The sequence below is a fragment of the Bidens hawaiensis genome, unplaced genomic scaffold, assembly GCF_021521415.1.
Source record: "Bidens hawaiensis isolate Kalapana, Puna unplaced genomic scaffold, B.hawaiensis_p1.1 tig00077465_1, whole genome shotgun sequence".
Classification (NCBI taxonomy): domain Eukaryota; kingdom Viridiplantae; phylum Streptophyta; class Magnoliopsida; order Asterales; family Asteraceae; genus Bidens; species Bidens hawaiensis.
In genome coordinates this window covers 7,129-34,657 of record NW_027503343.1, presented here as the reverse complement: position 1 = coordinate 34,657, position 27,529 = coordinate 7,129, and the positions used below count along the sequence as shown (strand labels likewise).

General features: G+C 36.7%; 1 protein-coding gene and 1 pseudogene across 1 annotated transcript; both read left to right on the top strand.

Moving 5' to 3' along the window:
• Nucleotides 1-12,908: 12,908 nt before the first annotated feature.
• Nucleotides 12,909-14,035, top strand: LOC143606824 (chlorophyll a-b binding protein 5, chloroplastic-like; annotated as a pseudogene).
• Nucleotides 14,036-24,270: 10,235 nt separating this feature from the next.
• On the top strand, nt 24,271-27,265 carry LOC143606823 (uncharacterized). Its single transcript, XM_077082463.1, has 3 exons — nt 24,271-24,335; nt 25,872-26,064; nt 27,117-27,265. Exons 1-3 carry the CDS (start codon nt 24,282-24,284, stop codon nt 27,248-27,250), a joined length of 381 nt encoding a protein of 126 aa, XP_076938578.1. The 5' UTR covers nt 24,271-24,281; the 3' UTR covers nt 27,251-27,265.
• The last annotated feature ends 264 nt before the right edge of the window (nt 27,266-27,529 follow it).

Below are 27,529 nucleotides of genomic sequence, written 5' to 3'. Positions count from 1 at the left end.
TCGCCTGCAAGCTAAGTTCGCCTGATGACAAGTTCGCCTGAGGTTTAAGTTCGCCTGATGACAAGTTCGCCTGAGGTTTAAGTTCGCCTGATGATAAGTTCGCCTGAGGTTTAACTTCGCCTAAAGCTAAGTTCGCCTGAGGTTTAACTTCGCCTAAAGCTAAGTTCGCAGGAGGTTTAACTTCGCCTAAAGCTAAGTTCGCCTGAGGTTTAACTTCGCCTAAAGCTAAGTTCGCAGGAGGTTTAACTTCGCCTGAGGTTTAACTTCGCCTAAAGCCAAGTTCGTTTAGAAAATAAATTAAAAATCTAATGAAAAATGTGTTAAGACAGTTCATGGAAATAAAATTTTTCCAAGCTGACCTGGCAGCTCGACCCCAGCCAGGGGCTCTGCCCCTTGGACCCTGCTAGGGGCTGCCGCCCCTAGACCCCGCTGCCAGGGCGCTGCCCCCGGACCCCCGTTCGTTGTGGGTCATATAAAGATAGAAATACATTATGAGAAGTGATAGTTAATTGATACGTATACTTGTTATACAGTCAGCCGTGCACAACTGAAGAAAGGGATTACGATTAACGGTGAACGTAACCGTGTTCAGGTGAGTTTCTAGCCCCATTTATGTGTTACGTTTTCGGGGCTGTGTGCATACTCAATATGTTTGTTAATACGCTTATCCTAAGAGATAAGTGTATGCCTTATGTGAATAATGTGAAATGTATGAATGATGGCTTGACGGTACGTGAACGATCTTCGGATATTGCACGTACTGTCAGGTTGTAACGCTAAGTTAAGGTAAGTATGATATGTATGCTTATGTGTATGAATGTGATAAAGTTAATAAAAGAAGGAAAGGATGGTTGTATGGTTACGAAAAGGGTACCGAGCCCTAATAATACTCGAGGTATGATGTATGGTTGTATGGTAACGAAGAGGGAATCGAACCCTACTAATATTCGAGAACTAGGGAACCGAACCCTACTAATATTCGAGGAAAGAGGGAAACCGAGCCCTAATAATACTCGTGGAAAGAGGCAAACCGAGCCCTAATAATACTCGTGGAAAGAGGGTACCGAGCCCTAATAATACTCGAGGAAGGAGGGTACCGAGCCCTAATAATACTCGAGGAAGGAGGGTACCGAGCCCTAATAATACTCGAGGAATGTAGGGCGTAATGCTCTTTATAACGTAAGATATGAAAGTAAGTTAATACAAAAGGAAGTAAGTAAGTAAGTAAGAAAGTAAGAAAGTAAGGAAGTATGAAAGTATGAAAGTACGAATGAAAGAATATAATGTTATGTGAATGGTATGATTATGTGATTATCTAGAACTCACTCAGCGTAGCTGACTTTTAGTATGCACGCAGGTGAGTAGGATGAGACAGCTGGCTTGAGCGGGGACACATGGCAGAAGAATAAGAGCCTGGCATCTGAAGACTTATGATGTTTTAATTTTAATGTTTTAATGTGAAAGACAAAGGATGTTTTGAGACAAGTTATGGAATATTGTAATGTTTTATGAAAGTTTTATATTCCGCGTAAATGTTTTAATTAACTCTGATATTTAGAACTGTGTTTATGAGTAAATCCAACACGAAAGTAGGGCTACCGGTAACGGGGCCTTACACAAACCCTAGACGGCCGATCTCACCCATTACATCATTAATCATGGTAATTAAACATTGCTTTATGTTCGTTTTTATGCGATTAGCTGAAACCCCAACTCAATTTAACCAAACTATGAACGAATCGTATCGATTTGAATATCTAGGGTTTGTTCTTGAATGTTAGGGTAAACTGGTTTAGTATTTAATATATAGTTTTCAATTTTAAAACAACTGGCAAGGTAGCACAGTTAGAAGTGTGTTTATGATTAAATCTTATGAACCGGCCGGCCACGCAGGTTCGAGTCCCGGCCGGCTCCTTTTTTTTAAAATATATATATTTTCTAGTTGTTTTTATTAGTTTAAATAATAATAAATAATATTATTAATAAATAAACAATATTATATTTAACCGACACCATTAAGTTTTACGTTTTTGACAAATAATCTCATTATATATTTTTTTGATATATATATATATGTGTGTAAAATGTATTTTTTATTTATTTATGTCTTATTTTAAACAAAAGATATAATAATCATGTTAAACGTATTAGCCATATTTAAATTAGAATTTTCATTAAAGATTCCAAAATATCTTTTTTATATATATTTAAACGATTTTTAATATAGTATAGCTCAACTCATATTTATTTATTTAAATGGATTATTTATAAATTCGATTATAGTGTTACGTTTAGTATAGAGGTGATTTATAATGTATAAAAGTAATGACTATTGTAATTAAATGATAAAACAATAATGTTGTTTTCGCAAAAATAATAACCGTAGAATTCAATCGATCAATCAATAACCATTATAACCCCAAATCATAACTCAAGTCTCATTGAAATCTTAACTCCTTAAATCGTGTTATATCATTTATAATTAATTTATATTGTTATATTATTTAACTAGGAATCCTTGACGGTATATCCCGAAGGGTTTACTTTTCTCATCACTTATATTTCGTTCAGGTGAATTTACATACTCTTTTTTCCATCTTTTATATTTTAGGGGTAGCATGTATATCTTATTCAATTTTATTTATATTTTATTTCTACATCTATTCAAAGCAAAATTCAATATATGTTTATGTGTGATTATTGCATGCTCTATGATTATGCTCTATGTGCTTAAATGTTTATTTATGTTTGGCGGTTTGTATCTCATCCTCATCTAGTATGATCATACATTTACCCAAGTACTTTGATTTCGTATCAATAAGAACAGGTCCACATCTATTTAGTTGTTTACATTTTCATAAGAATTGTAATACTCATCATTTACATATGAATTGTGATTTCTCTATATATATATTCAATTAAAACTTATGTATTCTCACCAACATTCGTGTTGACAAACTCTATTTTCATACATGTTACAGGTACAAGTAGTTGGTTTTATACAAGATCGAAGACAATAGTTTGATCTTAGGATATCTATTCAAATAACAATATTAAGATGTATTTGTTACGATTATTAAATTTGTGTACTTGTTTAATGTTAATGAAGTTAAATAATAATTATCACATTAATTAGTGTCTTTTGAGCTACTGTCCAATCAATACGTTATGCCCCGGCATGTTCCGCCGCCTTTGGTCAGGGTGTGACACAGAGTATGAGCACTCGGAATGATTATCTAGAGTAGCCTCATCGAACATATTCGTGTTGCTCAAGACGAAGCCTTAAAAGAATATCAATTAGAAAAGGAAGAATTTAACGGGGTGAAAAGAATTTTGAGAAGAAAATTGATGTAATATATTACTTCAAAAATCGAGTATGGATTCCGACTTTTCATGATCTTCGAGAATTAATTCTTGATGAAGCGCACAAGTCCAAATATTCTATTCATCTAGGTACTGATAAGATGTATAAAGATGTTAAGGAGTTTTACTGGTGTCCTGGTATGAAGAAGGATATAGTCTTGTATGTAAGTAAATACGCGACTTGTGCACGGGTTATAGCTGAATACCAAAAACCTTCGGGAATGTTGCAACAATCCGAAATACCTCAATGGAAATGGGAAAAAGTTACCATGGAATTCGTAACGCACCTTCCCAAAACCTCCCAAGGACATAATGTGATTTGAGTTATTGTAGACCGATTAACCAAATCCGCACACTTCATTCCGATTCGTAGCAACTACACTACCAAAAAACTCGCCCAAATTTACATTGACGAAATTGTATCCCGACATGGAGTACCACTTTCGATTATTTCAGACCGAGACGTCATTTTACTTCACATTTTTGGCAAGCCGTTCAAGAAGCTTTGGGAACCCGAATAGATCTGAGTACCGCTTACCATCCCCAAACAGATGGCCGAGATACATTGGACCTTTCGATATTGTTGCTAAACTTTGTCCCGCAGCCTACCGACTGAAATTACCTGTAGAACTTAGCACTATACACGGTGTGTTTCATGTGTCAATCCTGAAAAAGTGTCTTACTGATGAAACGGCAATAGTACCACTCGAAAATCTTCAGGTAAATGAAAAGCTAAACTTTGTTGAGGAACCGGTAGAAATTGGGGATGGGAAAAACAAACAGTTAAGACACAACAAAATCTCGTTGGTAAAGGTTCGGTGGAACTCAAAACGAGGAGCCGAATTTACTTCGGAACGAAAGGACGAATTCCGGAAGAAATACCCACACATGTTTCAAAAAAAAAACCCCCCCGTTGACACATCAAATTTCGGGGACGAAATTTCTTACGGGGGGAGAATGTGACATTCGTGACAAAACGAGGTATACCTTATTCACTATGTAGCGAGTAAACGATAAATTGGTTAATTTGTAACGATAAAACGAGTAACTGACCGATACCGATTGTCACACCCCGACTTAGGGCCTAGGCGTGTGACCAATAGTTGGTACCTGTTTTGTTAATATATCAGAGTTTTAGCGGAAGTCTTTAGTTTATAATAAAATATTTATATTTTGAAACATTAGTTTATAAAATATTTGATTTAGTAGAAAACTTTCTCGAATAATAAAAATTCGAGAGTTTGATTTATAAACCCTTGTTTGATTTATAAAACTTTGTTTAAATATTGTTTGCAATATTTTAATAATTTAAAACCGAGTCATCTCTACCTTGCGAGCAACTATCTTCTTGGATGGCTATAATTCCTTGCTACGTGTGCTAACTTTAATTCCTGAAACATTTGGGGGGGGGGATATATGAGAGATATGCTGGTAAATCGTTGACTCTAAAAACATTTTTATAAATCTTTCTTTGACTAACAAGATAGTTTTCTGGAACAACCTCAGAAGAAACGTCTTTTATTTCTGGGATTTATACCACTTGCCATACACACACAATTACGATTCTCCGGGAACTGACACCCATTGGGAACTGATGCCCGTTGGAGAACTTATATTATGACCTCTAGCCTGCGGCCACGTAGCCTTGACTAATAGACTAGATTGATTATGTTTGGATCCAGACACATGTGTAATCGGTCTGAGTTTGTTTTTATTCTCTATCTTGTATTTTAATAGGGATCATGTAATCCCAAAAATCTTTATTTGATTGTATTTTTTTTAAGATAAACAACCCGTTTTTCTTGACTGAAAAAGGTTTAACGTATTCACCTGTGACTGTCTGTTCTGAATGATGTGGTGATCTCGTTTGAAAACCTTTGTGAATGAATGAATGATTGATTGAATGATTGACCTATAATAAAATAGGTTTATATAAATACCCGGATCATCTTTTAATCCGGCTACAGACCTTTAGTCTGGTTTTGATAGCTTAAACCTTGAGTGATCTTTTGTTTGAATGAAATATTTTTTATATGAAATCTTTCTCTATATTTGCTAACCATGTGCTATGTTTCTTCTTCAAGAAGAAATGTTTATGATATGTTTCTTCATAAAGAAGAAACGTCATTTATCTATAACCTTTGTATGTTAACTTTTACTTTTCTTAAACATTTCAACTATACCATTTGTATGTAAAAGCTAAGGTTTCTTAATCATGAAGAAACGAAATTTTTGCTATAACATTTGTTTATATAATTTTATATTTCTCAATCATAAAGAAATCTTATTTAATTGACACCTTTTAATTTTTTATCAAGGCCTATGCTATACCCCTGACTAGAGTCTAAGCCTTTGGAATAATAATATTTTATTTGGGATTTATGCCTACTTTGTTTCGCTTATTATTTTCTAGACTCTTGGGCAGCATTTCGATGCTTGCACATATATTGAGAATCTTGATCAACAACTCCTCGACACGCAAATCGAGGTACGCCAGTCTTCAAAACTCGTCGGTACGCACTTCGAGGCGGGACGTCGGGTAGGCACGGTTTACGAGGTCATAACGTGGAACGAGTTCGGCACGCAAAACGAGGTGTGCCGGTCGTCGGGATTTGTCGATACGAATTTTGAGTTGTCGTCGGTATATGGTAAGGATTACGAGGTTATAATTTATCGGGTCGGGGCATGAAAATCGAGGTAGAGAGAGTAATTCTAGAGAGAGAAAGTATTTTAGAGAGAGAGAGTGAATTGGTGTGAAGAAATGAGAGGCAAAATGCCTCTATTTATAGACTTGATCAGGGGTCCCATCGCGATACGCGATGGTCCCTTGATCATACCATCGCGTATCGCGATGTAGGCATGGTGAGTCACATATAGGTCTGCCACATGGCACCACGTGGTGGACGCAGTGCCACGTGGCGGGACATGATGCCACCTCCTGACATGTGGCGGATACGTGTCATGCTGTCAGACTACATCATTGCGTATCGCGATGATGTTGGGTTTTGGTCAGTCGTGTATCGCCGTCTACCAATTTCTTGGGTTTTGAAAACATACCCATCGCGATACACGATGGGCTTCCTTCTGATCCGTCGCGTATCGAGACGGGTCATGAAAACAGAATTTTATGTTTTAAGTCCTTGTACTTTTGGAACTTGGTTTTATTGACCCGATATTTTCGTGATGTAACACCGATTATGACCCGTATATATACTGAGGGGTCATATATGAGTAATATATACATTATAGTGGCTAACATGTTGATATTACGGCCTAGTACGTATAAAACCATTTAAACGAAAAAGGTTTCGTTTGACAATACGCTATGAGTTTAAACACAATCGTTAACATCAAAACGAGCATTGTAGCATCCGTCAAGCCGAAAAAGATTTATAGAACACTTATTTGACATGTTTCAAGAAATCCATGAAAATATTTTGGATTTTTACAACGACTCAGTACAATTTTCTTATTTTACAAATATGGGTTGAAAAACAATCGTTTTCGCGCTGTTTTTCGCACCCGAACTATTTTTCTTATGAGAATCAAAACCTGAACTAAAATTTGGACCGAGACCAAACCTTGGAATGCAAAACGATGCAGTAATGGGCCAAAAGAGGCCCAATGGGACCCTTAAAACTTCCGGCCACCAATATTGAAGCCCACACCCCTAGTATATTATTTTGTTTATTGAACATTCTTAAACCATTTCACACCTATATTCACACCAACTTCTGGCCAGACCTTTTTCATCATCTTCTTGCAAAAACTTCAAGGTAAAACTCAAATTTTATGAGTTTTTGATCATATTTTAATCATACTTAAAGATAAATAAACATGTCTTGATTAGTATTAAGCATTTTTAACCATCCAAAAACCCTAAAAATAATCTAATACATGTTTTGGTCTTAAACATGATTACAAACTAGGAATATATGGATTTTTGACCAAAAACACATATTAGAACCTGATATAACGTTTTTACGTTTTAAAAGTTCGGGTTGAAACCTTAACCGAAACCCTAATTAACAAGGTTTGATGATGGATGATTTATGCTTGGTATTATGTTATATGATACGTAGACACATTGAGTTTATGACCAAAGACCCGGAGAGTCGATAAAACAACCAAAAACACTCGAAAATCGACAAGGTATTACCGGATTACTCGTTTAGTGACTGTTTGTACTTCGATTATGACGTGCTTTTTATTAGACTATAGAACATTTTAGGAACATTAGGGATCATATAAGTGAGTGCTTGTTTAAATTTGGTAAATGTTCGATAAACGGAGAATATTTAGCGAATTTACTACCGTTTATTGGAGTTTATTATGAAAAATAGTTATACATATTGAAAAATTATGAAATTTGAAACTTTAAAATGTGATTGTAAGATCACGGGTAAAATTTGGGATCATTTGGAGATGTTTAAGTACAGTTGGTGCATTTGCGTTTTACTCGGGTTTTATGAGCCAAAAAATGAACAAAAAGGTACTTTGGCCAAAGACTTTGGTTCTTGAAATTTTACAGGGGTTATATTATGGTATTGTGATCACTCAGAAAAATTATCGGAATTTTCAGGAATCATTTGCTATAAACAGGATAATTATCGGTTAATTATAACACATAAAATGAATTTTTATAAATAAATAGCTAAGTATAAAAATTCTGAAAACATTTTTATAAAATTCTAAAGATTTTAATTTATTTTTACAAAAATTCTCATATTATATATATAATTACATATTTAGTTATGATAATTTTAAAATTTAATTATATATGTTTTGAAAAAACCGGGAGCATTGTGCTTAATGAATTGACCGATATGTTAAAATGTCAAAAGTGGTCAAATATCATAGTTTTGAATGAATTTGATATAAACAAACTTTTTACGAGAAATCCCGACAGTTTGGGTAGATTGTACACATTTTGTATGATCAAACTCGCATGAAAACCGAAATGAACCCTGCAACCAATCCAGATACTAAACCCTAGATTTCTTTTATAAATAAAATTTGTTCATCAAACAGTATTTCTTTTATAAATAAAATTTGTTCATCAAACAGTATTTTTATAAATAAAATTTCAGAAACACGCAAACGATCAACTTGGCTAGGCACGGAAAATGGTGAAACTGGGCCAAGTCTGGTTTTAAACATTTCATAACGTACAACGTCATAATCTAAGACTACTGACATGTTCTTGGCCTAACAGCCATACCCAGACTAGTTACACAGCCCGATTTAGTTTAAACAATGTACTAGTTTTAACAGTACTATACCGGTTATAGGATTCAAGCTATAAACGGACACACTAGTCACTGATACATATTACCAATTTGAATTACGATAAGGTGAGTCTCACGACCCCACTTTCTAAACTGTTTTACGAACTTTTGGGGTGGAAAGCATATTTACATATACTTTTATACTTGAAAACTTGTGATGATGTGAATTGTCTAAGTACTAACAATTGAAAGTCCCCACAAACACAAGTGATTAACTTCATGCCGGTGGCGTGTGGATAGTACTATCGGTTTGACAAACCCAACTGACAGAGCCGGAGGGCTATGCCGGAACATGTTAACCCAGTTGCACATTGTCATTTAAACTATTACATTTTGCTATGTGGTGTTAGACATAGTACCTGTTTGGGGCAAAGAGGCTGTTAAATGCCAACGAGAGTGCATGGGCAAGGGTGACCATTTGTTTTTAGCTCGTTTCGGTTTCACTTGTGGCTTAGTATAAAACATCATACACATACGTAGATACATACATACATACATACATACACACACACACACATACATACATACATACACACATACATACATACACAAATACATACATGCATACTGTGAACTTTACGAACACATAAACTGGTTTCTTTTCGTACTCGTGAAACTTAAAACTCACCAACTAGACGTAGTTGACCCATTTTAACATGTTTTTTAGGTGACCCCAAGTCGAAATGAATTCCTTACTTGCTCGAAGTTAAGAGTGACGTTGAATCGTTGTAAATAGATGCAAGTATATAATAAAGAATAAGAAGCCCCGAGAACTTGTTATGTGTTTTTCACCTAGTTTGTAAACTTAGCACCAACCAACGTAATATGATGTAAATTAGTTGTAATTTTTCTTTATAACAATGTGGTTGATACCAAAGGCGTTTGTTACATTCCCGTATTATGCTTCCGCAATTACCTAGTCGGGGTTTGACATCGATCCTCTACCTTCATCGCAAACTTCGGTCTTTGTCATAACTTAGCAGACTTCGGTCTTCACCTCTGTTTTCATCTGCATAATCCGGTAATGGCCATGCACACCAACAACTCGGATGACCCATGACACATGGACACGAGTGCCATGTCTCATATCACAGGTGACCAAGGTAAACTATCTTCCCCTTTATTACCGAGTTCAATAAGTTATATTCTTGTCGGAAATCGTCAGCGCATTCCAATCCTTGGATCGAGCAATAGCATCCTACCCAGTTCTACCAAGCCCCTTCACCTTAACAATGTCCTTTACACGCCTCAAATAATTAAAAACTTAATATATGCTCGTCAATTCAATATTGATAATTGGACTTCTATTGAATTTGACCTATATGACTTTTCTGTGAAGGATTTCACGAATGGGAAGATCCTAATGAGGCATGACAGTGATAGTCACCTCTACCCGGTCACCAACATGAACGCTTCCGGATTTCATTGTTCCCATGATCAAGACTTTTGGCATAACCGTCTTGGACATCCAGGACTTTCTGTTTTCAATTCACTTATTTCAAATAATGATATTTCTTGTAATAGACGTAGCCGTAAACTTGTTTGTCACTCTTACCAGATTTCCAAGAGTAAACGCCTGCCGTTTTATAATTCTATGTCACACATTTTATTACCTTTTGATATCATTCACTGTGATTTGTGGACCTCCCTGGTTCCAAGCAAATCGAGCTACAAATACTATATGGTGTTGGTTGATGATAAATCGCAACACACTTGGATTTTTCCTCTAAAATTTAAATCCGAAACGTTTGAAAAATTTACAAAATTTCGCAAATACATTCTTACACAATTTCAAGTCCATATTAAATCCTTTCAGTGTGATTTAGGGGCTGAATTTGAGAATCACAATTTTAAAACCTTTGCCGCCTCTAGAGGGTTACAATTCCGTTTCTCGTGTAACATCCCAACAAAATGGAAAATCCGAGCGCATGATTCAGCGCTTAAACGAAATCATGTTAACCTTTCTCGCCCATGCCTCGTTACCTCAAAATTTTTGGGTCGAAGCACTTCATGTCACGACCTATGTTCATAACATCTTACCCACTAAACTCTTGAACTATCATTCCCCTATAACCTCTCTCTACCAATGCCACCCCACGTATGACCATCTATGTGTTTTTGGGTATGCATGCTATCCAAATGTCTCGGCTACCTGACAACACAAACTTAGCCCCCGTTCCACTTTATGTGTTTTTCTTGGTTACCCCGCCAACTTCCGTGGTTACTAATACCTTGAATTATCCTCCGAGAAAATAATTTAATCTTGTCATGTAATCTTTGATTAAACAAATTTCCTGTTCTAATCAGCCAACACAACCACTACCATTGACTACTCCTTCCTAGATGTTGTCTAATCACCAATCATATTTCAATCAGTACAATCACAACCTTTAAACTCAACACCCAGTATTCATAACAAAACACCATCATCAGTTCATCACCTAATGCTACTCATAGCCCAAACAATACATTCGGCCCACACAACCCATCAAGTGCACCTTCACACTAAACCCAGCACCTTCTCCACACCAAGCCCAAACTTCAACCCAACACTCTACACCATTACCCGTACCCCCTTCCAGCCCACACAATCCACGGCCACCAGTAATCCCCTATCACCAATTACACAACCACCAATCCTACCAGTTTTTACCCCCCCATGACCACTTGTCTTAAAGCCGGTATTACCAAGCCTAAACCTCCACAACACCACTGTTTCTCCTTTACCAACATCCCACTTAACCACCCTTACCGATCCAAATTGGCCAATTCACTGTTTTGAGCTTAGCAACATCACGTTCTTGGCCAATGCATCAATTGGATGTTAAGAATGCATTCTTACACGGTGAACTTAAAGATCTGTTAATATGTTTTAACCACCGGGGTTTAAGGATCCTAACCATCCGGGACATGTCTGCAAATTGAAAAATCATTGTATGGGTTAAAGCAAGCCCCACAGGCCTGGTTTCAACGGTTTTCCACGTACGTACATACTTGCGGTTTTAAGAGTGCCAAGTCTGATTCTTCATTATTTACGTATAAAAAGGGTGATCAAATGGCGAATCTTCTTCTTTACGTTGATGACATCATCTAAACGACATCACAACCCACCTTGCTACAAATTATTATTAACTCCCTCTTCAAAGAATTCGCCATGTCCGATCTCGGTAAATTTCATCATTTTTTGGGCATCTCTGTTAAACATCAAAATTGTGGTTTATTTCTCTCTCAAGATTTATATGCGGAAGATATTTTGGCACGGGACAATATGACCACATGTAAACCGGCCGCCACTCTGGTTGATACTTCTTCCAAATTGAGTGCCAACACCGGCCCCTAGTTTCTGACCCGACACTCTATCGAAGCCTTGGAGGTGCTCTACAGTATCTTACCTTTACCTGGCCCGATATCACATATGCAGTTCAGGATATGCTTAATCATGCATAATCCTCGAGAAACCTACTTTCATTTTCTTAAACTTGTATTACGCTACCTTCGCGGTACAATATCACATGGGTTACATATAACCACCTCTAGTTCCACATCTCTTACCTCTTACTCTGATGTGGACTGGGGAGGTTGTCCGGACTCACGAAGATCTACATTCGGATATTGTATATTTTTTGGGTACCAAGTTGGTTTCTTGGTTGTCGAAACGCCAAGCCACCATTTCGAGATCAAGTGCCGAGGCTGGACACTGTGGTGTTACTAACACGGTCGCCGAAACGAGCTGGTTACACAATCTACTTCTTGAATTATATCTTCCCACTCGTCAAGCTACGGTCGTTTATTGTGACAACCTCTCGGGAGTATAACACTCTGAGAATCATGTCCAACATCAACGAACCAAACACGTTGAAATTGATATCCATTTTGTTAGAGATACGGTTTGTATTGGTGATATCTGTGTTCTACATGTTTCGGCTGATTATAAATATGCCCACATCTTCGCCAAAGATTTGCCGCATCCTCTCTTCTCACGGTTTAAGTCCAGTCTTTGTGTTCATGCTCCTACCACTAAGACTTAGGGGGTCTTAGTCAACTAATTATCTATAGTAATGGTTTGGTAATTAATTGTATATATTATTTTTATTCCCTTTCCTTGTATACCGATAAGTTGGTTAGGGTATCTTTTGTATATATTGTTTAATATAAAGAATGAAAGGGCAAGGAAATTATTCCCATATACTTTAATGTACAACCATTAATGCAGACGACACAAATTATTCCCATCTATTAACTATCCACATATCCACCATGGCGATCACTTCAATCCAACAGCCAACATCTGCGGGCCAGGCAGCCTTGAAGCCACAAAACTAGCTCGTTAAGAAGACCGTCAACTTCAATGGTGGTCGCTTTACCAAGCAGCGCACCATTAAAAGTGCATCACAAAGCATCTGGTAAAACTCACACAATCTTGTTTCAGTTTCCAATGATTATTATCACTTTGTATTAAAATATTTAGATTACACTATTTATTAAATGTTTAAATTATTTGACTTTTAAAATTAAAAATGAAAATTATCCATTCGGTTCAGTTTGGTTTTGTTGGCTTTAACTACATGGAAACTGAAACCAAACCAAAAATATAACCAAACCGTCAGTTATTTGTTTTTTTTTTTTTTGTTACGGATCAGTTTGCTGGTTTTATGCCACCCCTAATATGTGGTTTGACAGGTACGGACCGGACCACCCCAAGTACCTGGGCCCTTTCTCTGAGCAAACCCCATCATGCTTAACCAGTGATTTCCCCTGTGACTATGGCTGGGACACTGTTGGACTAGTATCGGCTGACCCCGAGACATTTTCAAAGAACCGTGATCTTGAGGTGATCACTTCTCGGTGGGCCATGCTCGGTGCACTTGGTTCATGTTCCTCGAGATTCTCTCAAAGAACGGTGTCAAATTCGGTGAAGCCGTTTGGTTCAAGGCGGGTAATATGAAATTCTCAGAAGGTGATCTTGACTACAACAGGAACCCGAACCTGATCCATGCCTAGAGTATATTAGCTATTTAGGCATCACAAGTTGTTCTCATGGGGCTCATCGAAGGATACCGTGTTCGTGGGGGGGGGGGGGGGGGCGCTCACTAAGAGGCTCGACAAGGTTTACTCGGGCGGGTCATTTGACCCACTTGGATTGGTTGATGACCCGAAAGCATTCGTTGAGTTGAAGGTTAAGGAGATTAAGAATGGTCAGTTGGTTATGTTTTCCATGTTTGGGTTTTTTTGTTGAGGCCATTGTGACTGGAAAGAGCCCGATTGAGCACTTGGTTGACCATCTTAGTGACCCGGAAGCCAACAACGCATGGGCTTATGCCACCAACTTGTGCCCGGAAAGTGAGTTGAATACTTGTAATCTTGATAATGGTAATGCAATATAATGCTACAAGCTTATGGTTTTATAAAGAAACATAAATGTATATTGATATATTCTATTGGGCATGTAAAGGAACTGAACTGATCGTGAACTACTTAAAATACGTTGATTAAAAACTCGAATCAAGAGGAGCTTAATCAATCTCAAGCTCAAATTGGAAATAATTTAATAAACGAGCTTGAAGCACAGAACTTAGAATAGCGAGTTTAACTGGACTTGTGAACCTAAGTAAGGCTAGAAAATATAATATATAGTTATTATTAAATAATAAACAAAGCAAGTAGAAGTCATTTGCTGGTCTTATGAGGAATGTCATATGATGTAAGTAGAAGTCTCAACAAAACCAACACTTGAAAGCACGAAGGTATCCAATAAAAAGCATTATATGCAATCAAGTAATCTTTTTTTTATGTTGTCTTGGTGGAAGATGGTAATGGAAACCTCTTGTGGTTGATTCTTGTGATACCAAGTAATTCTTAAGTAACAAATTCTAATGTAGACTGGCATATCAAAAAATGATATCAACTGACAATAAGTCTCAACTAACGAAGTATTTGCTGAAGGTCTCATCATTTTAACGTTTTTTCTCCCCAACGATTCGAGACTAACGATATCCTAACATCTTAAGTCGTTGTCACCGGAAAAATGTTTTTGGCCGGAAAACTCAACCTTTTCATTCCAAACCTTTATGTAACCTTAGATCAGACCTTTACAAACTTTGTTCTTGTAAAAGTTCAAGTTATTGAGGTCGCTAGAATCTTAGAACCACCGTCGAAGTCAATCGGTGGTGCTCAAGTGATGATTGTTGGTTGATGGTGAGTCAGCTGGTGTTTAGGTTTTGGGTGTCAGCAGTGGTGGAGTTCAGGTAGTGGTGGAATTCAATTGGTGGTTGTTGTGGTGATCAGCGCATTGCGGTTATGAACCGACCGGAATTTGAACACAAATGCAACAAATTTAACATACTTTAAAAAGCTCGCGACGAACCTAAAAAACAAATCCAATGTGTTGCGGCAGTGAACCGATGCAATTCGAATGGTTTCAACATCGACACTAAATTGGAGAAAAAACAAGATGCTTTAATAAAAACGAAAAATATAGTAGACGTGACCACATGACTAATGGCGTGCTTACGACACCAACCATTGTTTTTTATCTTTATTATTAGTAGTATTTAGTATTATAATTTAAGGGAAAAGTTAACGTACAAATGAAATTAACGTGTTAATTGTGAGAATTAAGTAGAGTAATTATGTAATAAATAATTACATAATTACTCTACCTGTATATATAATTACTCTATTTGATTCTAGCAATTAGCACGTTATTTTCATTTGTATTTGATCAAAATCCTATAACTTAAAAAAGGTAAGTTGAGCAGTAAAAAAATAATGTTAACAAAATTATTTTAAAGTTTGTCAGTCGTCAAATCACTCAATATTCACTTTGTTTTTTATAAATGTGACCTAAACTTTCCTTAAATAGGCATACCTGACACCTTCTAGAATCCCTAATAATTGTTACAAAACAAATTCAAACGTATTCAAAATATTACATGTGTAAAAGGTCTTCGAGTAAGCTTTCATCTTTGTTGAGCAAACCTTGTAACCATAAATGTTCTTGGAGCAGTTCTCCGAGCAAGCTTTACTTAGAATATTTTCCTTAGAAAATATTCTTCAAGCAGACTTCAATCTTCATGATAATATCGAACTTTGCTCAATAATATCCTAAGAGCAAACCTGTTCTTCTTGATCTCTTCAACCTTTTGTCTTTAACTTATTTAAACAAACCAAGTGTGCTGGTGACACTGTTGCTTGCTCGTTTTTGAACTTTTCCCATGGAAGTCCTTAGAATAATTCCATCATAACTTCCTTCAAGTGTGCTTGAGATCACTGTTTATTGAACCTTGCTCGATCCACAAAATAATTTGGTTTCAGTTTGGTTAAGTCAAGGGTTTGCCCTAAAACAAACCTTGCTCGACTGAATAATAGCCTTGCTTGATGAAGTATAGTTTTCTCGAACTAACACTTAGAAGAATTCCAGAAGATAACCTTGCTCGCAAGTGAGATACCTTGCCTGAATAAGTTCTAGGCTTGCTTGAAGTGCCAAGTTTGCTCGTATTCCATACTTATCAATTTCTTGAGGAGGCTGAGAAGATTCCAATCTTCCTTGGTAAAATCTTGATCTCAACAATCTCCCCTAGATTGGAACAATCTCAGATGCACCAAAACAACTGTAGATTACATGCACTTGTCCAAAAATACACATCAAATTCTTAAAGCAATAAATTACATTACTTAAAGAAAAATTACATATTCAAATGTTGTCTCAAGGACATTACAAATCAAAATAACATAAACAAAAACAAAAAGGCTCTTCATTAGGTGGACAGTCACACCTTGATCCCAACAGGAAATAGTGGGGACAACACCTTGAGAAGGAGGGAAGTCAGGTGGAAACATGATTTAAATCCCTTGGATACATTGCACGTATGGGTCTAGAGGATCGTAGCATGTAGTCATGTGGAAGAAAGGATGTTGACAAGCTTCATTGGGTGGACAGTCACACCTTGAATTGGTTGAAGGCTCATCCCTTGGGGTGCTTATTTCTTCGGAGATTTCTTCCTTTTCCTCCTCCGGATCTTCTTATGATTCTTCCTCCATTCACATCTCTTCATCATCTTTGTTTAGATCCACTTGTATTTTCACACTTTCTTGTGGTTGCATCACCCTCGTCCTAGGTCTCCTTGATGGACTTGCTATAGAATTAGTGTTGGAATCTGTTGGGTTATAAGTTGGAGTTCCAAAACGCCATCTTCGTTGATTGGAATGACATTGCATCCAAATGGATGTGTCTTGATCGGATTCAAATTTGATAGGCTTATCAACTTTTATTTCATTGGAAAGATGATAGTACGGAATATCAGACGAATGATACTCGGGAGTTGGTGGATCTCGTGTTATGCGGATTGGCCTTTGTTGCGTGCCAGGAAAGTAAATGGGTTGACTTCTGTATGGAACTCTGGGTATGATTGGACGGTCTTGACTAAAGAAATCGACATAATAATCGTCACTTTCGTCTCCCTTAGGAATCGTTGGTTCCGGGCAGTTTGCCTCCCTATGTTCCTTGGCAAAGCTATCCATGTACTTCTTGAAATATATTTATTTTGAAATCTAGAATGATGAGGGATAGGAAAGAATACCAACCTATCTTATCCCTATAATATCATATAATATAATAAAATATTGAAACTTATCCCTTGATCAAAGCTTAGGTACGATTAAATACCTAATTCGCTAAGATCAATGGCCTTGGTACCAACCTGTCACACCCCAACTTAGGGCCTAGGAGTGTGATCAATAGTTGGTACCTGTTTTATAAATATATCAGAGTTTAAGGTCGTAAATCGGAAGTTTAAATTAAAATATTAATATTTATTAAAATTCGGGACTTAAACACCCGATAGTTGGTACAAAAGTGTTTGAAACATAAAACCATAAGTTACATTTTTTAATAGAAAAAACTTCATCTAAGCCATCAGATCGTCTAATGGCTATTCTTCATCTCCAAACACCTATTCCTGATTACTTTAAAAACAGTTTATAAAATACGCCAACAAAATATGCTGGTGAATATGCTGACACAAAAACATTTATGAAAACCTTTAGTTCATACTCGAAGCAATCAGCGCCCCTCTAGACCGGAGTACCAATTATATCATATTAGTCCAACTCTCACAGCCCTATAGACTGGCTCAATGAGACGGGGACCTGGCACCACCCGTGGTGGGGTATGCCTACCCTCTGCCCACATATGTAAGGATCCAAACACAAGTATAACTAGCCCAATTTCCAGCAGATACTAAAGTTTTAGGGATACATTATCCCATGTAAACTTTGGTTTCTAGGTAAATGACTCGATTAGAGAGTTTTATAGATATGAGCGTATTCACCTTTTTTTTATCAGAGCTTTCACTGATTTTGTTTTGAAGTTACCTCGGACCTATAGTACAAGAATATCCAAGTATAAATACTAGACCAACGATCTAGCTTTAGACCTTTAGTCTATATTCATAATCATTACATTGATAATTATTTCTTTATACTTGGACCTTTAGTCCAAAACATGCATTAATAAAACACTACGTTTCTTCTTCATAAAGAAACGTATATACTAAGTTTCTTCTTTTGTTAAGAAGCATTATAAAATATTTATAATCATATAGAAATAATATTTTATCTATACCCTTGTCTTATAAAAGCTATATTTCACTTTATTAACTCATCAAGGCATAGACTATACCCCCGACTAGGGTCTAAACCATATATAATAATATAATCGTGCAGTACCCCTACCTCGTATGGCTAGCATATATGAAATGCGTAAGCTTGACACGGGCAGCACTTCTACTTGTCGGCGGGTAATCAAGGATACAAACAAACAAAGCTTCAAAACTCGCACGTACTTCGAGAAACGAATCGTCAAAAGGTCAGGATCGAGGCAAGAAAATCGAGATTATATGACTGAAGATTGATTTGGGATGCACAAGGCAGAGCCCGGCACCCCTATTTATAGATTCGAAATTAAGACCCATCGAGAAACGCGATGGAATAAAAAGGGGATCCATCGCGTATCGTGATGGAACGCTTAACCACCTCTAAATATTATATTCCATCGTGTATCGCGATGGAATTTTGGTTTGGTCATCGCGTATTGCGAAGCCCCCCACTAGGTTTGATTGGTCACCTAGTAGACATGCCACGTGTTGCCACGTGGTTGGACATGTGTCCATGATTTCTTCGCCTGTCGCGATAACCCAAAAGGTTAGGTGATCGCGTATCGCGACACCGCCCATCCTGGGGCAATGTGATGTACCCGTCGCGTATCGCGGTGGGTTATCTCCTGATCCATCGCGTATCGCGATGAGTCTTGAAATCCAGAATTTCCTTTTAATTCCCTTTACTTTTGATGACTTGTCACGTCCTGATCTTGCTTCCATTTTCCAAAAACAATAAGGCGGCTCTCAAGCGGCCCGCGACGATGCGAGCGTGTGAAGTGCAAAATGCGTCATCAAAGCGTCACATTGCCCCCATCGCCCATTGCCCGAGCTCGCCTGGTGCTTCGCACCCTCTGTTAAGACCACTGGTGCATGCATGGCATATAAATATTACTATGGAAACTCAACTCCTTATAATGATCTTCCAAATATTTCCTATTTTCCGTGTGGGATGAAATTTATCTTCCTTATTTATACCCATGTGAAGGAGTTCGATTTTCTTCCTCCTTTCCATGTGGAATGGATTCCTATTTCCTTAATATGGAATGCTTCCATATTTATAATCTATATATATCTCCTTATTTCTTTACCATATTTACTATTAAAATATTTTTGGGTTCTTTTATTTTCAAGGTTGACATAGTTAACCCAAAATAAATATGGTATTTTTCAAGATGTTACACTTCTCATGCAACGAGGCAAGGTGAACTTCTTAGTGATTACGATTGCGAAATACGTTACCATCCTGGTAAAGCAAACGTAGTAGTTGATGCCCTTAGTCACAAAACCCATGTCAAAAGCATTCTTCTTCTAAGCGTCGTTATCGAAACCCATCTTCAGCTACATATCTTTGAGGCCCAACACATCTCCGTCGCTGAAGGCGACATGTACAAAGAGATGTCGTGTGGTGCTGAACTCCAACTCGAAACCATGAGTGATGGTTTGCTCTATTTTCTTAACCGCCTTTGGGTCCCAAGTCGTGACAATCTTCGCACATTTATAATGGACGAAGCTCACAAGTCACGGTATTCTATCTACCCTGGTGCGGATAAAATATATTTCGACCTTCGAACTACTTTCTAGTGGCCCGACATGAAGAAGGACATCGCTATCTATGTCGAAAAATGTTTAACATGTGCTAAGGTAAAAACCGAGCATCAAAAACCTGCTGTTTTGCTCGTGCAACCTTTTATTCCAATCTGGAAGTGGGAGAACATCGCGATAGACTTCGTAACAAAACTTCCAACCACCAAGAGGCAACATGATAGTATTTGGGTAATCGTGGATAGGTTAACCAAATCAGCCCATTTCATTCCCATTCGGGGAAAGCTTTCGGTCGATCAGCTTGCTCAAATCTATGTCAACGAGATTGTTTGTCGCTATAGTATACCTTTGAGTATGATAAATGACCGTGATGGTCATTTCGTCTCTCATTTTTGGAATTCGCTTCAAACTGCTTTGGGAGCTCGTCTAGATCTTAGCACCGCTTATCATTCTCAAACGGATGGTCAATCTGAAAGAACCATTCAAACCCTTGAGAATATGCTAAGAACTTGTGTGCTTGATTTTGATGGTAATTGGGATACTCACCTTCCGTTGGTTGAGTTTCGTACAATAATAGTTATCATTCGAGCGTCAAAATGGCTCCATTCGAAGCGCCCTACGACCGTAAATGACGTTCTCCTATTTATTGGAACGATATCGGTGAGACTCAGCTCACTGGACCCGAAATGGTACAAGATACCACCAACAATATAGCTCAAATTCGTAATAATCTACTTACTGCTAGAAGTCGTCAAAAGTCTTACGCTGATAAGCGACGACGAACCTTGGAATACGAAGTCGGAAACCTTGTCCTCCTCAAGGTTTCACCTTGGAAAGGAGTAGTCCGTTTCTATATGAAGGGTAAACTAGCTACCCTTTTTGTTGGTCCGTTCAAAATCCTTGAATGAATGCATCCATCCTGTGTTTCATGTTTCGGACCTTCGAAAGTGTCTAGCCGATGAAAACCTTCATATCCCTCTCAACTAGGTGCGTATCTATAAGACAATGCATTTTGTTGAAAGACCGGTGGAAATAATGGATCTAATGGATAAGGAAACCAACCGTAACCGAATCCCTTTGGTCAAGGTTCGTTCAGAATCTAAGCGCGGTGCGGAATTCACTTGGGAGCGTGAAGAACAAATGAAGACTAAGTATCCGCATCTTTATGCTATGGATGTTAATTCCTAATTTTGGGACGAAATTTTCTAAAAGTTGGGAATGCTGTGACATTCGTCAAGTTCGGTGTCGTGTTTGTGTCTGTTTTATTACCCGTTTGTAATCGGATCTTTATATTTAATAAAAACGTCCAATTATTAATTATGTCTTCGGTTTTGTCTTTATTACACTTACGCATATTCTTAATTGTTTAAAGTATTTATTATGTTCACTTTTAGCCCCTACACTATACTGTTTACCACAATTGATCACCAAACCAATCATGAGGGACCTTGTTGCAACTAACAAAATGTTTTTCCCTCCTCTTTCCCTTCTCCCCGTCGCACCGACAGCCACCCCCCTCCAGTTTATTTTGATCTTTTGACCCATAAATCACGTGATTTGATTAATTAGTTGGATTCTTAACATGCACGCTCCATCTTGTAATAGTATAATGTGTAATTGACAACTAATTTGTATCTAACCATATCAATTTTATTAACTCTCTGGCTGCGGCTGATTTGATCTTGTAGCCCTATAAATCTTCAACCAAAATGCAATTAAACGAGCATACACCACCTTCTTACAATTCCGACCCAAACTCTAAGATAATTGCAGCCAATAAATAATTTCGGGCCTCGTTTGAATGTGTCTTCTGGCCGCAAACCCTAACTCGTCGTTCTCTTACAATTCTAAACCAATTAAGTTAATTCTGGCATGCATTCATATCGGTTTTCATAGGGGAACAAAAAAGCCATCTATCAATTTTGATTGACAAGCAATGATTAATTGAATAAGATCTAATCTAGTGTTCTTTTGGTTTGGGGATTAACTGGAGTTATGGGTTATATATTTTCCATTTCAAAGTCTTAAAGTGTTAGTCACTGGCCAGTTAGCCAGTGCGCTTGATGTTAAAACCCAAGACTCGGCCATGGGCGCAGGTTCGAACCCCCTGGTCCGATTTATTGATATTTTTATTTCTTTTTATTTTTGTTAACCATATGTACCATTTTAATTAAAAATGTAATTATATTAAAACCTAATGTTGTTTATGCTTGTTTAACAACCCGAACACCGTTAAACTCTTGGAAGAAACTCTCGGTAAACGTTTTCGGATATATATATATATATATATATATATATATAATATCAATTATAAATTTATATATTTTTACTATAATAATAATAATAATAATAATAATAATAATAATAATAATAATAATGACTTTTAAGAATATTTAAACTAATAAAATTTTCTTATACACAAATTTTATGTGAACACTTTAACGATCCCAAATATATTATAAACTCATGTTTACTTCCATGTTTAGTTCGTTTATTTTTTAGATATTTATTTTGTGTTACTTTAGTAATTAGGACAAATTATCGGGACTTCTCATGGGACCAACTAGTTTACTTTAATCAATACTGACTCCTCGTTATCGTATACCTCATTCCAATTGAGTTCATCATAACCTCATTTATAATGCTTTTAATATTTTTGGGATGTAGCATGTTACATGTTTTACCTCGTTAGTTATGTGCTTATTTATAATCCGATTCATAGTTAGCGTACATGTTAATATTATTCTTGTATATTGCTTATGACTATACGTGAACTTTCTTGCAACGTGTTTACTATTCTTATAGTGAAGTTACACAAACGCATACACATAGTGGGAGGGTCCGACGGACGCACTTGCGTCGTCTAACGTTACGACTTCGGTTGTTCGTAAGGTGGTTCTCATTTCCCCTATTACTACAGCCTCGGCTAAAGGAACGGGAGGACGACGTTAATTGATATCATATAATTTACACTTGAATATATATTGCATTACAAATGTTGAATTGTGTTATATATATATATATGCTAAAACTTCTGAAAACTCACCAACTTAATTGTTGACAAATATATTATTTTCAACGTGCTACAGGCTGAATCGATGGCATGCTAAGAATGAAGATCAGTAATATACCTTAGATTATTTGAATAAAGAACTTATTTATTGTTTTGATTAAGTGTTTTTTTTAATTTTTATTTATGAATAATTGTGTACTTGTTACGTTACGAAATGAAATAATATAATTATTGCCGCTTTAATAGTGTCACGAGCTATCAATGATCTGTACGTTACACCCGGACGTATTCCGCTTAAAGCCTGGGTGTTACAGTTTCTCCACACTTTTTTTCAGGATAAGAAGCCCTAATATGGAGGCTGAGAATTGTGTTTGCCAGTTGCCATTGGCACCAATTTGCCTCATAGAAATCGAGTGTAAATCGAAACCCACGCCACATAGTCCGAGTGACACATACGCGACACCGTTTTCACATTAGCATTCACTATAACTAGTTAATAACAATATTATAAAATCTAAAATTGTTGTGAAAATGACTAAGAGCATCCACAACGGGGTGGGTTGCCCGAGGTCCGGATACAGCTGGCAAGCTGCAGACTGAGAGAATCCGGACCTCACCGTTGTAGCGTTTAAGTACGGTAAATAAGGTCGTTTCTGCAGACGTGAGAATGTTTTGTAGATGTGGGCCCTTTTGTATATTAATTAACAGAAAAACAATATTAGAAATTCTTGAATTTCAGAATTTCAGTAATCGATCAATCAAACCTCATCAAAATCTAAATCAATTGCCATGACAGGGTTTTCGATCTATCGACTTGAAGGAGACTAACCACTATTCAATTGGTTGATGTTTAATGATGCTCCTTGGAACCAATCAGTTTCAGATCTTCGGCAGGGGGTATACTTTTTTTTATGGTGTTCTTCATATTTAAACCGAAAAAGTTGGTGTCTAGATCTAAATTGAAAAGGAGCCGGTGGACTGTGAAGTGTGGTATAATATAATAGACAGATTTATTTAGGTGATGAAATTATATATAATTATAAAAGTATTTTAATTAATTAAATATAAAAATAGTATTCGATGATGCGTCGGTTTATAAAAGTTTTTTTGTTCTGAAAGAAAATGAGGCGTGTAAGTTGTTTAGATTTTGTTGTTACCATAAGGCAACTTGAAATGGTCCACATGTCAACATTCGGAAATAAAAGAGACTTGGGTCACTTACTCAGGCTACAACTACAATCAATCTCTGGTACAAACTAGATACAAACAACAATCTTTTCACCAATCAACCAACTTGCCTTCACACTCTTTCTCTCTCGATCGCTATCATATGAACAATTGAATCAATATCCACTCGGTAAATTCAATTCGTGGTTTTGTTCATCCACTTTCTATTCTAGGGTTTGGACTTGTTTTGAGATGAGTAAATTACGGCCGCCGGAGCCGCTTGATTTCTTCATTTGGACGGTTGAGGTCATTACTTACTTACTTATTCTTTAGATCTTATTATGCTTCACTTATGTTTTAATTGAGAAATGTGGTTACGGAAGTTGAATATAGATAATTGCTTATTGATCAAATTCCTTGTTAAGGCTCTTTTAATTTGATTTTTTTTTATAAGATCAACAAGTCTATATTTGTTTTTGATTTTTGTTTCTTATTGTGCTATATATATATATATATATACACGCATATTTGGGTCAACCTGGACACGACTTGTTTAACATGAATCTGAAACTTTTATTTCAAACCCAAGATAAATTACTAAACCGAAAATGTTAATCTTCTATTTCTACTAAAAATGCGTGGTAAAAAGTAAAAATTCAAACCCTAGAATAGAAAGTGTAGTCCGTCACAAAACCAAAATTATATTCGGTGATTTTGGGTGCTATGGGTCACAGATGCAACGCCCTGTGTGGGGCACCCAATCCATCCCGCTTATCAGTTGGGTCCGTTGAGGAAGTGCCCGATCAACTCCAGGTCCCAAGCATTCAAGCATAAAAACCAATCTGGTCTTCAAATATTTGGCCCGTGACATTCTCCCACCACCAAGCCATGCACGTACTCGTGCCTCTGCCCCACTTAATAATTCAGCTTCACTTTGGTATCATCGGATGTTCGTAAAATTGTAATCCCAGCGTGTAGCGACCATCTTCACCTAGAAATTTTCCCCGATCCTTCACTTGGGCTGGTCCATTACCCTCTCTGGTGATCTTCGTAGTTGCAGACTTCGACCAAGTTACACGTACAATCTACTCGAGGGGCACCGACACGTCAAATCTTGATTGAGATCCTCCTGATCTTTAGAGATTGTTTCTTGCAACTAGCAACCACATGAGCGAAGCAACACCATGTTCTTTGTGGCTTCATGGCATTTTGACTCCTAGTGAGAGAACTTTGTACTCTAGCGAGTCCTTAGACAGCTTCAGATCCGAGTGAACTTCGACATGACCTAACTGATGTCCCGTATCACCAACCCAAGTCACCCCTTGAATTGAATCCCTGTCTTGTCCCATACCAAACCAGCAACCAAGTCTTCGAGTTAGAAGTTTTGGTCTACTCCAACCACCATTGCTTAGTCATCTTCTTTTTATATATTCATTAGAGTTTTTTTAGTTCTATTAGTTTATGAAATTAAGATATCGCTTGTTAAAGTTTAGTCTAATTTATTATTATTTGTAGGCCCAACAGGTTGATGTTCATGTTTACTTTTATTTTGTGTTCGCTCAATCATGTTCATTTATATTCATACATCTTTGTTCAGTTTTGTATGTTCGTTAACTGTTTGTTTGAATTGTTATCGAACAAACATAAACGAACAGCAACACGTGTACTTTCTTAACGAACTAACACGAACAAGAAAACTTCGTCGGTTTAGTTGTTTGTGTTCGTTCGGTTCAACCTCATAACAAGGAGTAAACAATATTCTTTTTTGAATTCCACTGCATTATATCTATAGAAGGTTGTTACAGAGTGGTTGACACTGTGTAATTAAATATTGTCTCCTAGGATGTTGGCCTTTGGTTGGAGGAGATAAATCTTGGCGGGTATCGCCAGACATTTAAAGAAAATGGAGTTAACGGGGAGTATCTGGAAGGCATGTCCATGTTTACAACCGAGCAAATTCTTCGGTTTATTCGACGTTGTCACATGAAATGGGGAGATTTCATAACGTTATGCAAGGAACTTAGAAGGATCAAAGGTTATATTTCTCAAACTCATTGTTTTAATCTTATGTATTATTAATTAATCTTTGTCTTTTACGTTTTCTTCTTTAGTAAACAAACTAACGTTCTAAACTCAAGCACTTTGTCCACCTGCACAAGTAGTTGTTTGTTTTGCAATTGTTATAGAACAAAGATTGGGGTTTTAAGTTGAACATAACATTTGATGGCCCATAAATTATAACATTTAAAATTCTGTTTGTAAACGAACCAAACAACACAAACACAGCATGTTCGTTTGTTTAACTTTATCCGAACAAAAGATTGAATTGAACACAAACAGTTAAACGAATGGGGTTTCTTGTTCTTTAAGAAAGTGTGTGTGTTCATGGATCGTTCTTGAACCGTATAACGAACCCTTGACGAACATAAACGAGCGGGCATAACTGAGCATAGATGAACGAAACTGAGCATAGATGAACGAACATTATTGAGCTAAAATTTGTTATAAGTAATGTGAAGAACAATGTATCAGGCGTAAAAAGTTATTGAAGCTAGACTAAGTCGTAATGGGCCAAAGAGTTCCAAAATAATATATTAATGAACGTAAACTAACGAACTTATGCAAGCGTAAACTAACAAACATAAATGAATGTAAAGAAACGAACATAAACGAAATAAAATGAACGAACATTGACAAACATAAATGAACGAACAAGAGATGTGTTCAACTGTTCATGTTTGGTCGTTTATTATTAAGTAAACGAACATTAACGAATTTCCTGCTGAACGTTCGGTTTGTTTACAGACTTATTCAAAGTCAAAGTTAAAAATGAATACTATAATTTCAGTTTGGTTTTAGTTACATCCAAAACCGAACTGAAAATTTGAATTTTATTAAAGCATAAAACCAAACCATTGGTTTTTGTTTGGGTTCGGTTATTTCGGTTGCATATCGGGGGTTTTTTTTTTTTTTTTTTTCTTTTTTGGCTTCATGCACACCACTATGTTTTATGAGCTGTTTCAGTAACACTAAAACGTTAATGTGCAATTTTGATTAATATAATAAGTGATTTGTTTGTGTTTACAGTTGATTGTTTGAAGGGTGAACAAAAGGTGCGGCGGCCATGGTGGGCCCCATCTTGCCTATCAGTAGTGTTTGTGAGGGTGGCAAAGCGTAACAGAAAATCACGGGTTGTTTCAATGAAACTAGAACAACCATGAATTAACAGTGGAAGGATGTATTGTGCATCTTTAATTCTGATTAATGCTTTAATTAATCAGGATATAAGATGTTGGATACATCCTATTTACTGTCTGCCCTCGTGTTTTGTCTTGTTTAGAAATCAAACTAGCAAAGATGTCTCCAATGTAGGGGCAAAAGCCGTGTTATATTGTATGTCGTGTGTTGATTTTGTTTTAGTTTGTTTTGTGTAAAGTTTGTTGAAAATTTGTTATAGCGTAATATGGATATTTGACTTGTATTTTATTTTGTGTGGATTT